General features: G+C 43.9%; 1 protein-coding gene across 1 annotated transcript in view; it reads right to left on the bottom strand.

The window, feature by feature from the left end:
- Nucleotides 1–12378, bottom strand: part of LOC125759901 (twitchin-like) — a 105989-nt gene that overhangs the window by 56053 nt on the left and 37558 nt on the right. Inside the window, exon 3 of the mRNA XM_049419348.1 lies at nt 2068–2230. Within this exon, the coding sequence (XP_049275305.1) occupies nt 2068–2230 (163 nt within the window). The remainder of the gene's footprint in view (nt 1–2067; nt 2231–12378) is intronic.

The raw sequence follows: 12378 nt of genomic DNA, 5'->3' as shown, positions 1-12378 counted from the left end.
CAGTGCACTTGTCGGGACAAAAGTAAAGAAAAAGCGCATAAAGTGTGTGACGAATCCCTGTAACTCCAATCGTATTTGATAGATTAAAAAACTCTTGCGACAATAGATTCGTGAGGCAATAAGCTCCAACAGAGAGATCATTCGACGATTACTTGAAAAAGTGTTGCAGGGCCCCTTTAATATAACATCCATCACTGCACTGTTGAATGCATGTAGATATGATATACATGGTAACAATAGCATTTGGTATGCCTAAGTAGGACAAAGTGGCTGCTGCATGAATGAGTGGACATGATTATATACCCTAGTGGTTAAAAATGAATGAGGTGTTCACTTTACCATGAACCATGATTCCCACATATGTGAGCTGTGCATTTCACATAGATGCCACAGCAAACAGCAAGAACACGTTTGTGAGCAATATTCTAGAGGTTCATCACGAGAAGAATGGAGACACGTGCATCAGTGATGAATGCATATCACTGCTCAGAAAGTGCTTTTTTTGTTTGAAATTCCAATATAGCACCGAAATCAATTATCGTTATTGATATAATTTCTTCATCTCTAGCCCCGTGGTTCTGAGTGTGCCCTAGATGTATGGTTCGCAAGATATATAGGTGTCATTTGAATAATGTTCGCAGTCACATTTGCACTGTCTGTACTTTTTTGTATATAGCTAGCAGCCAGTGAAGTCAAGGAAAGCATAAGACTGCTTCTTGTTAGCTTCTATGTTAAAGTGAAAAGCAGCCAATAATTCCGTCTAGCTTATTTTCCTTTACATTTTCTGTCAGGTTTGTAGAGCTGTGAAAAAGAAAATCAGGCTTCACAGTTCTCTTCATTCTTCAGCAGAACAGACTGTTGGGCTAGTTGGTTATCCATGAACTCTGAAAGAATAAGCGCTAAAATTGACAAGCACGCAGAGGAGAACAGACAGTCCTTTGTCTGTTCTCCTCTTTGTGTGCTCGTCAATTTTAGCGCTTATTCTTTCAGAGCTCTTCATTCTTGCATGTTTCTGTGTGTATATTCACACGTGTCTTCTAACAGCACCCCAAACTCTTTTTGCACTTAGGTATCTGCATCACTCTACACATTGTTGCTGTCTCTTTAAAATTCTGCAAACGAACTTCCTGTTTCATTATAACACTATGATACTAGTACAGAAACATAAGTTATGTTAGGTAAGTTGCACATGATTTCTCGGTGAGTAAGATGATGAAGACCACTCAAAATAAAGAGACCCCATCCCATGGCTACTCACTACTGACACTTAAGTGGTGCTGTTTAAAATTGGTACTGCCATTGCCTATAGTCGGTTACAACCTAAGGATAAATACAAGCTCCGCCCCCAACACTGCAGTGCGCTTGTCAATCACCTATGAAGAGAGTTGCGCAGGCTGGTTTCCTTTCGAATTGCAAGTACTTTTCCTGTGCTAATGTGAATACCACACATATAGAAAACTAAAGGTCCGTCATTCCTATCTATAATATGACCTATCTATAACATGACCTTATGACCGTGATGTCAGAATCTCTGATAAAATTGGCCAGGACATCCAAGTTTTCGGCTTACAACCAGTGACACGAACATGTGTCTGCATGGAAACGCAAGCCATCTGAAACACTCAAACTGTGCTTGACTTCACAGAAATGAGCAAATGTGATTAGATAAAACGTCTATGCAAATTCTCTCTGGGTGGGTCAGCAGATTGTAACTGACTATAATTTGAAGTCATGACCTACAGGTCTGGAGCAGGCCTCGATCATTAAAACTGAACATTCAAGTCGCCACGTCTATATTCGGACACAACTGTAGAAGTCCGCGGCATTTCCTCCTCAAAGGCGGATGCACAACAGCTCGCACCAATGGGCGCGCACTCAAGACTGACGTCATCAGCCGGACGGCCGGTGACCCCGCCTTCGATGAACATTGCCGAGTGCATGAGCGGGACTACATTTTTAGACGAGGAAGTGGTCGGCTGCCTCGCTTCGGTCGTCTGGGCGGGGCCTCTCCGGACTTCAAAGTTGTATCTGACAATAAGTACGGCAGCCTGCGCCTGTTGTACAGACCTGGAAGCGGCCCTTGGGAACGACGGGTGTGCCGTTGTGGAACCAGCACACAGTCGGCTCTGGGTCCGCTAGGATCCGTGCCTCGAAGAGGAGACGCTCGCCATCGTCCTCCTGCCGTATTGTGGGCTTCTTGGCAAACGTCGGCGCGATGCCGTCGATTTGCCTGCGTCAAGCAAACGCGCGTTGAAGCAACACATCGGGTCACCTTTGGCGCTCAAAAACACCCTTCACAAAAACAGTTCACCGGTCGGAAGTGCACAACAACATAGGACATCAAAAGGAGAAGCAGATAAGTAATCAAATGAATAGAAGGGTCAGCCAACAACTGTAAAGTCAGCAGTGCGTAACTTTTTACACACTTTCTTGGAGTGTTCGGCTATATTTGCACGTTTAATTAGTTTAGCATCCGTGCAGCCCGCCAGCCACGAGTTTCTTGATAACAATGCCGATTGCACTGACCACGTCAATCATGCACATAATGCAAGTATCGCGTAGACGCACGGCTCAGCTTCATAACATTTTTATAATTAAAAGCTAAACAATTAATTAGCCTATCCTAGACTATTTAGATCTCCACGGCACCTAGGTGTCGCAAAAGAACTCGTAGGCTGGTCACGTGCTGTGGTCACATGTCCACTTTTTGTAAAGAGGGCTTTTCTGCAAGCAGACTAATGATGAGGGAAAGACAGCGCTATTAAAGTAACCGAAAACAGTCGCCATATTTTCCCGTGATATTTGGTTGTGAAAGCTCATTCGTAACTATAAAGCGCAGGTATGAACGCTATGGATGTCGGCAGAAAACAAAAAAAAATCCTTGATAGAAAAGAAGGGGGGGGGGGATTGCTCCGGAATAAATTTTTGGGGTGTGTCGGAATCCTCCTGCTGGGTTCGCACTAAATGACAAACATCAAATGAAATGACCGGCGCCGAAAGCCAACTCAGTTTTAAGAGAAGGGCACCAAACCTTAAACACAAAAGACTGGAAATGGCTACTGATATTTCAATAAAATTTAGGTGGAACTCAATAATGCTGGTCCCCTTGCGTTTATTTATTTTTTTTTTTGCGCCCTTATTTCTTACGCGCTGCTTCTCTGACAGAAATTAGCTGCAGCAACACAGAATGTACAGTCACGAAGTCATGGCGCTTCACGAGAGTCATTGTTATTTACAGAGCTCGAATTATATCGTACGACGGGCTATATTACCGCGGACAGGTGAATTGAGCAAGTTTTCAAGGGTTCAAGATCCCTGACAGCTCGTTCAGATTTTGCCTCTAGAGCGCCTATTTGTGTGGTATAACTGCGGCTTATTGGTACAAATGTAATTATCCTGGAAAGTTTATGAATACGCAAAGGCGATAATTAGAAGTAAGTTTTATACCAACAAACACCGACAGCGAGACCAATTGTTTTTTGTTCGTTTGTTTTTTTCATGACCATGCTAGTTGTTCTTGTTCGTGCGCTGGATGGCAGATGACCGGGGCAATCGTAAAGCAGCCATTCAATCTAAATCATACTGTCTAATAACTAACTTTTCGCCTTTAAACATTGTGTTTGGACAAGATAAAAAGCCTTTGGTTACACGAAGTTTATGCGAGAACTCTGACACTGGCAGCAATTCGATTCGTCTTTTGCAATGAACGTTCGCTCAAATAGACATCGCATCGACGCCTCCTACATGTTTTCTTGAACTTTACTGCTCTTGCCATTCCTGCCAAAGCTACGCAAACAGCCCCTCCGCCCCCCTCTCCCTCCCCCACGACAAAAGACGGCCGGCGCGTTTCCTCTTCACTTGAGAGAGGATAACTGCTTTCACTCGCATATATAATATACATCTGACGGAGACGGCGACGGTCAAGATGCACCTCGAGTGTCCCTATGGAGTGTCCTATGCGAATAAAAACAAGTGTGTGCGTGTGTGTGTGGGGGGGGGGGGGGGGTTAAAGCCAAGAAAATGACACACGTTCTGTCTGCAGTAATAGCCTCGCCTTTTCTTAACAATCGGCATATTTGTTTTAGATACTAAGGTGGTAACCAATTCACAGGCAAACGGCTGGTTCTGTGTGATAGGGAACGACTAAAAGATTGTCCATGCTTATAAGTACAGGTCAAAATTATGATTATGAGAGACGCCGTAGTGGAGGGCTCCGGAAATTTCGACCACCTGGGGTTCTTTACCGTTCACCTAAATCTAAGTACACGGGCCTCAAACATTTTCGCCTCCATCGAAAATGCAGCTGCCGCGAAGCATCCGCCAAGCAGCCTTCTCCGCAATAACATAATTTTAAAGGAGAAGCCCGCTTTAGGTGGTTCCTTCGTTCGCATGTGCACGCACGAGGGCGTGACTGAGAACCATAGTATGGAAACGTCAAGCGTGGTTATTAAAATTCCAAGGGTATCTTACATTTGAAGGCGAAAGCCTGAGTACCACTGCATTAAAGACTGATACGTCCTGTCAGATTCCGACGATGCATTGAGGGCCGTGACGTCTAACAGCTCGTCTCACTAGGGCACGTGACTCACAGCTACCGTGTTTACTTGCATATTTCCATCACTCGTTAGCACTGGATAAATATTGTCTAGTTCAGGGTAAATGATGACTGCTATTGGCTGAATTATGGCTAATGTGTTGTATAAAGATAACTAGCCGCAGTTATAACACCCACTTCGTCTTCATTCAATTTCGATCCACTTATTCGATCCACCATTTCATAACATGTCATTTTCTTTATTCACTCCTTTTTAGCTTTCATACTTTTTTTCGTTTCCTTTCTATATTTATGTTGCCTCCTACAGGAAGAACGGGCGGTTCTACATGAAGAGCAACCAGTATGGGCGTTGATGCCCTATACTCAGCTTTATAGGTATGACTTCCCATAAGCTGATCCCACTTTCGGAAAAATCCTATATCCACCCCTGCTTGCAGTGGTATGTTCCAGCCTGCCTCTTCCCATCTTTTCCTTTACATTTGCGTGTGCGTATCCAAACTTAATAGTCGCTATCGAAGCGCCAATGCTCAGTCACGATCAAGCCTTGCGCGTGAAAATAACCGCGAATCTGTGTTACGAGTTCAGAATGCAGCGCTTACAAAATATCACTTCATAAGTGCGCGAATCTGCGTTCGTTGTACCGAACGAGATAACATACCCAAAGCACAAATCAGCGATGGACACTCCTTACAAAGTGAGTGCTTTGATCATCTGACTCATAGCTGCTGTTATTTCATTCTAAGGCGCGCATGATATTTTGCGCCCCCGTAAACAGGAAATCGACGTCTGCAGGCAACCGCGTGGGGGCGAAATACTTGCAACAGCGGGGGCCCTGGCCGAGTAAAGAAGTACCCCGGTGTTGTTTATTTCCATACATCAGGCCGACCTGCAGGGAGGACGGAAACGGTACTGAAACAGCTATAAGTAGCTGTGCTCTCTCGCCATTTTTTTCTCTCGTGTTCCCAACGTTACTAGTTCTACCATAGGTTTTATTTTATTTCACCGCACGCGCGTCCTGTTGGCCGCAAGCAAAGGAGGATGTGCGCAGACGTAAATGAAAACAAGCGCTGGAGCACTTTATTTCGTTTACGTCCCGTCGACAGCTCGACTTTGAACGGACCTAAATGGCGCTATTACTTCTCCGTGATATAAAGCCTGACGTGTCCCTAATTTGTTGTCGATTCATGTTTTACTTCAATAAGACTGAAGGCGTCACGAACGCTAGAGATGGCGTCGTCAGCTACCACTCAGATGTGGTCTCGCTTGAAGGCAGACTACAGAGAGACGCACGTCAGTTAGATGACGTGTTCCAAACTCTCCGCGCACTTCTATACACAAAGTTACTGCTTAGAATGACAGTAAAGCAATGTAGTAGAGCGTCACTTTGCGTTAACAGGCACTTCTTACGTACACAAAGCCATGGCTCCCACGGCGCCATGGTGAAGACGAGAAGTCTAATGTGTTTTCCTGCATTTGGGCCCTTTATATAAAGAAGGAACTCCGCACGCGCGCACGCACGCACGCACGCACGTACAAAAAACAAGGTTCATGCGCTCGGTTCTCATAATGCACCGAGTACAACAATCTAGTGTAACTAACAAACAATTAACTAGCCTCGGAGGCACTCCCAAAATATGTCACGTCATCTGTTACGTCACCAGGAGCTACTACGAGAAATCTAGGCTGACGTCACGTTGGGAACAATAGTAAAGAAATGGAGTCTGAATTCTTCATCATGAAATAAGTGAGCATCATCGCGGTGCGCATGCGGTGCTGACGATCTTATTTGATGGTGCGGCCACTCTCCTAAGTGACTCAAATGAGACAACTTTAACGGAAATAGTATTGTTGTGTAACAACAATGCTATTTCTTACAAAGGCAGATCTCACAAAGGCAGAACTATGTCTTACAAAGGCAGATCAGCCTGTCCCTGTATAGCATTGCAAACGCAATGTACAATTGTATACAACATCGTAAACCTGTAGCTGTCGCAACCCCCTTAATTTCCCTACTTGTGCATTCTGTCTTATACTTGCTTTGTAGTTTCTGCCTTCTGTAATTTGGTCGCTGATATTCCAGTTTTCATTAATCCCGTATATGCGACGGTCATTTTGCGTCATGAAATTAATATGTCACCATCAAAAGCAATAATCATAAAAATGCAATAATGATAATCATCGTCATTATCATTGTCAGTTTATGCTATGTTCACTCCAGGACGAAGGCCTCTTCCAATGACCTGTAATTTACGCTATATTCGGTTTCATCCCTGTAAACGTCCTAATTTCGCCGCTCCATCTGACCTTCTGGTGTCCTCGGCTGAGTTTCCCATTTCTTGGTGTCCATTCCGTTGCTCTAGCTGACCACCGGTCGTCTGTCCTACGCGTTACGTCACTGGCCACTTCTTGCGCTTAATGTCGTTCGAATATCTCCCAGCTAAACTTTTCTGTCATCACAGCGAACGACAAATAACAGCGAGTACTAAAGTGGGCGAGATATGAAGGCAACACACGCATGCGCTGCCACGTTTTCCTTCCGTGTTCGCGTTTCATTCATTCACTGTGATTCAGGACCAACTAGCCGACAAACAAGCCTTAACAAATTTTCTTTCATACGCGTTTACGAAGGCAGTTGCTACCTGTACGACCTAAGTAAAATTTAGAAATAAATTGAGACGGGGAAGGCTGGTGTTGCGACGCCTGCCGTTCATGTGCATACGTCGCTTGAGTCACGGCAATGGCCAGTATGGTATCAAGGGGCAACTGATGACGTTGCTAGGGAAACGGTTATGTCAGGAGAGAAAATTATAAATATGATTAAACAAAACAAAAAGCTTCGCGTTGGTCCTTCATTATCACATAGTCGAAGAGCTCAGAATTCTTCCTCCTTTTGTTTTTCTCATTTTCTTTTTTTTTTTTTGGTCTGACTTCACTGCTCAGCTTATTTGTCTAACAGACAAAGCACGCTTTACAGGGTGACTTACCACATGCGGAAAACCAACTGTTCGCAAGTCACGCGCCGCACGGAACGAAAGAATGAAAGCTCCAAAATGTACCAAGACAACACAAGCATTCTATATTTTATGGATTTATCTCGCACGGCTACAGCATGAAGCTTCAGAAGTTTTACGTAGCGCTCAAAGGCCGGGGGGGGGGGGGGGGGGGGCAGGAGTGGGGTGAGGGTTGCGTCAGAGGCACAAGGGTGTCGTAGTCTTCGGTTAATTCTCATCCTTCGTGTCAAGTCATTCATAGGGTAATCAATTTTCCCGATCTGTGTCGTTCCTCCATTTGTTTTTGTGTTTGGCTTCATTGCTATGTACTACTACCTAACAGTAAAGTACGCTTTACAGGGTGACTGTGCCAGCCACATGATACACGAAATGAAAGAATGAAATGCCCAAACTATACCACGACAACAACAAAATGTCATCTTTAATTTTTTCTTCCATGACTGCAGCCCTATTTTAGTTAAATACTTCATGCTCATTACAATACACGTTTATTTCGTTTTTCAAACTCCATGCATTTGTCATCATTCGCATGCCTATGGCCTTTCATGTCCAAGTTTGTTTGTTTGTTTTTAATTTAACACGTAATCGTTCGCTCCCATATTTTTCTCTCTTTTCAGCTGTGGGACAGCTCACGCGCTGACCGTAATATTACGGAACTACGATACCCAACAACCGTCTTATTTTCTTGCTACAGTTTCAGTTTCATAACACAAGGTCTTTTTCTTTTCTCACTACAATTAGAAGAAGCGTTATACGCCATATGACTGAGCTCGTAAACATAAATTACAAGCCGCTTTGTTCAAAAGCGCGAGCTAGGGATATTACCTAAAAATATAACAGGTGTTACCAGCACTTTGATTTCGACAGCTTAAAAAATAAAAATTTGGCCGCGTATCTGCGTGCTTCGCTGCAAATGTCGTCTAAAGACGATAGAAGAGGCGCTGCGTGAGATATGAACGCCATCTGGCAATACGTCGGGAAACATGAGTGCTGTGTTGCGGGCTGGTAGTCCCGGCGCAGCAGCAGGCGAAGACCGGCGGTGACCAACGCGACCGGCGGGGACGCCAGCCAGCCTGAACACGTGGTTTGGCGCGAAGCGCTGAAGCAGAAGAAACGTCCGCACTCAACGAGTACTCTCCACACACTCTTTTATTTACACGTCGCCTGGGTAAAACAGGAATGCCAGAGCGGCGCCCCATGGCATTCGTACAGTGCAATACAGAACCGAAACCGAAACACAACAATGAGCTCGTGCAGAGGGCACGCAGGAAGGCAAGTTTCAGCGCAGTCGCATTTTCAGCGCAGCTTAAGGAACTAGGTTCTTTAGAATTACGTATGTATGTATTTTCTATTAAAGAAACACACCACCTAACCCTTACCTAGTGATGTTGCGCCTCAGATATGCGTAATGTTTGCTTTTTGGTCGACAATGTACACAAGTATCAACCTAGTCAACCGTTCAAGATGGCTGGCCCTTGGGCAAGTGGTTCAACTTTGGCCGGGTGGCTGAATCGAGTGACGTGCCGACAAACAGAAAGACAGATAGACAGAAAGACAGACCAAAATTTCTCCGTTTAAGTATCCCAAGAAAGACTATCGTCTTTAATAATAATTTACGCCAGATGGTTCCTGGAATAAGGGACCCTCCCGCCTTCACTCACATGCCTCCCTGCAATAATTTTTTTCTCTCTCTAACGCCTACCTCTGCGTTAGAGCTCAGATTTCACTAAAATGTAGCTTTGTCTAAATTGTGTAATACAACGCACGGCATTGTTTAAAAAAATCACAGTTGTACGAAAGTACGCTGATTTAGCAGTCCGTTCGCAACTAAAGGAAACACCTTGAACAACTTTTGTGTCATGGCGACATCACGCGATCGCGGTTGATGTGAAAATCCCGTTGTCTGTTCTTGCCTTGATTTTAACGCTCAACAATTTCGCATAATTTAAGCGTGAAGATCAAAGCCCTGACGACAACAATGCCGACCTGAGGATTCACTATGTTATTTTTATTTGCAGACAAGCGCTGAAATCAGTCAACCTGCATGTGGAAGTTTGCTTACGCTCGGACGAGTGTGCCGCGTTCCTTCCTTTTTAGTTGATAAAAACGAAAAGATTTCCGTAAACTGTCACATTAAATGACGTGGGGCAAAATAGTGATATATTTGAAATATTGCGGCGATGTCAGCACAAAGTACGTGTATGTGAAATCAATTTTGCGGAAATGGACAATGTCGAAGAAGGTTCAAGAAAGAGAGATGCTGTCTTCCCTATAGCAGTAGCACAAATCTCTTGATGAAACCCACACGATTTTTACACAATAAAGCACCACAGTCGAATAACGTGTGGCCCGTAAATCAAGCCCGGGTGTTTGTAGTAGGTTTGATCCTCTAACTGGCACGAATTTTAATATAATTTTCTTCTTTAACCTCTTCAGTCACGGATTTCTATTAAGCGTTGCTAGAGCCTCCATATACACATTTTTTTTTGTGAAAAGGCGTTCAAAACATCTAAAAAAAATCGAATTCGTAGCATCTATATTTAGGTCTAGTCAGGCCAGTCTTAATACACATAAAAATGATTATTTGTCAATATTCACCTCTTATAAACGATGTAATACAACATAATATGAACTGAAATACTTGTTACACGTTCATGCGCTGGCTAAGATAGAGAAGGGATCTTTTGATGACAGTAAGAACACTGATTAGCACTGTGAAACAGCGGAACACGTTGAACTTCTCGTCAAACCTGATAGTGCACCTTTAAGAAATACAAGCCTTTTTCATCAATACATTATCATCATTAAAAAGCGTTATATGTTTTTAAGGCGAAAGCCTTAAGCGTGTATGTTTCAAAGTCGTGTGGTGTCCAAAACAAATGGTCCAAAAAATAAATAGGAGTTCATAAAAATTCGTGGCATGCTTAGAACTTTCCAAGAATATGAAGGCGAAAGCCTGCTTGAATCTTCTGTTGATCTGCTGTTGAACTTTCTGCTGATGTGCTGAACTCTGTGGTGACCGGCAGCTACTAATAGACACGTGTATGGTACTGGCACTTCACAATCGGGAATGTGTAAAAGCGACACAGTATGCTTCATGCTACTTCACAGACCGTAAGATAACGCTTGTGAGTGTGGATACCGAGCGTCCGCTTTGGGTTGATGGGTATGGTGTGTGCACTTGTGCTGTGAACCAAGTGGACAACCACACGTCTTTGGAAGTGGATGTGGAAGATAGGTACTGTGGTGATTGAAGTGTGTACTGGGAGAGTTTGGACTCGTAGAGTGGGAACAAAAATATGCAATTAAACAGTGCAATTGCCGTGGTCCGAGCTCATTGCAACTTAATAAAGATAAAGTGTTTTTACAGATGCAAGTAAATAGTACAGTTGTCGTGATCTGAGTTCATTGTAACTTAATAAATAGAGAGTGCTTTGTAGGCTGACATACACACTTAACTTATGTGATCGACATACAGCATCGGTTTCACACGACTCTGGAAGAAGGTAAACGATACTTGAAAGTTCTACAAACGTCAATATAACAGCTCATAGATGTCAGTAGAATGTATGTGGTCGTCAATGGGAAGTTCTTTGGGAGCTTAACAGAAATTTTCACCAAATTTCAATGTAAAGTCTGACAGAAATTCCGCCACGAAGTTCGAGAGTACATCAGCAGAGCGTTCATCATAAAGTCCAGCATATCAGCAGTAAGTTCAACAGCAGATCAACAGAAGGTTCAAGTAGGCTTTCGCCTTCTCGTTCTTATAAAGTTCTAAGCGTTCCTTGAATTTATTCCTGCACTCTGAACTATGTCTGCAATCATATGATGTCGTCACTGCTTGAAATAATTCAAAGACAAGCTTGAAATGACGAGAAAAAAATTTCATCACTTCAAGCGTCAATCTTCCCATGAACTTGTTGCCAAAAGTAATACCCCTGTCACACGGGGCAACTTAAGTGCACTTTGAGGGAGTGCACTTCGCCGCAAGTGCCATTCGCACGCTGTCACACGGGAACGTTTAGTGACACTCGCTGCAAAGCGCACTTGCCGGCGAGTGCGTTCGCCAAACTCACTTCGCCGAGACGGAGTGTCTAGCCTCGATAGCAGTGGCTCGAAAATAAATAAGTTATTATCCGAAGCCGAGTTCATAGCATTTTTGAACTATCGTTTTCTTTATTAGGAATATTCTTATGCATTAAAACATACTATAATACAAAAAACTACTTTGCTATTCTCGTTCTCGGGCAGTTTACAGCCCCGACCGCCAGGGGCATGCCCAGCGCACGCCGTGCAATGGCTGTAGCCGCCGCGTTTGTACGTAAATTTTATTTTAAGGGCTGGTTATAGCTGTAACACAGTATTACTCAAGAAACATTGCCTGAAATAACAAATACCTGTTGTGCTACTTCAGTACCCATCGCCATTACAATCATTTCCAAAGTGCACTTCCTTTTCTCGTGTAGCAGCGCGCTGCCAAAGTGCCATTCTGGGGGCGTAAGTGCACTCGCTCAAAATGACACTAAACTTGCCAGTGTGACCGGGGTATAAGCTGTATTTCTATATGAAGGCGTCACGGCGGCAAGGTTAACGTAGCGGTAAGCGTGATAGGTCTTTGACCTCAGTAAAAAAAAAAGAAACAACCAGTAGCACTGTACAATATCTCCTTTCAATCCTGAAAATTCAGAATTTACCCTTACCGCGGTGAGTGACGTTAGCGTTGTGCCGCTGAGCACGGGGTCGCTGGTTCAATACAGACTGCCGCACTCGCATTCTCATGTTAGTGAAATGCAAAAATGCTTGTGTACCGCG

This window comes from Rhipicephalus sanguineus, chromosome 9 (genome assembly GCF_013339695.2).
Source record: "Rhipicephalus sanguineus isolate Rsan-2018 chromosome 9, BIME_Rsan_1.4, whole genome shotgun sequence".
NCBI lineage: Eukaryota > Metazoa > Arthropoda > Arachnida > Ixodida > Ixodidae > Rhipicephalus > Rhipicephalus sanguineus.
This window is presented reverse-complemented; position numbering and strand designations above follow the sequence as displayed.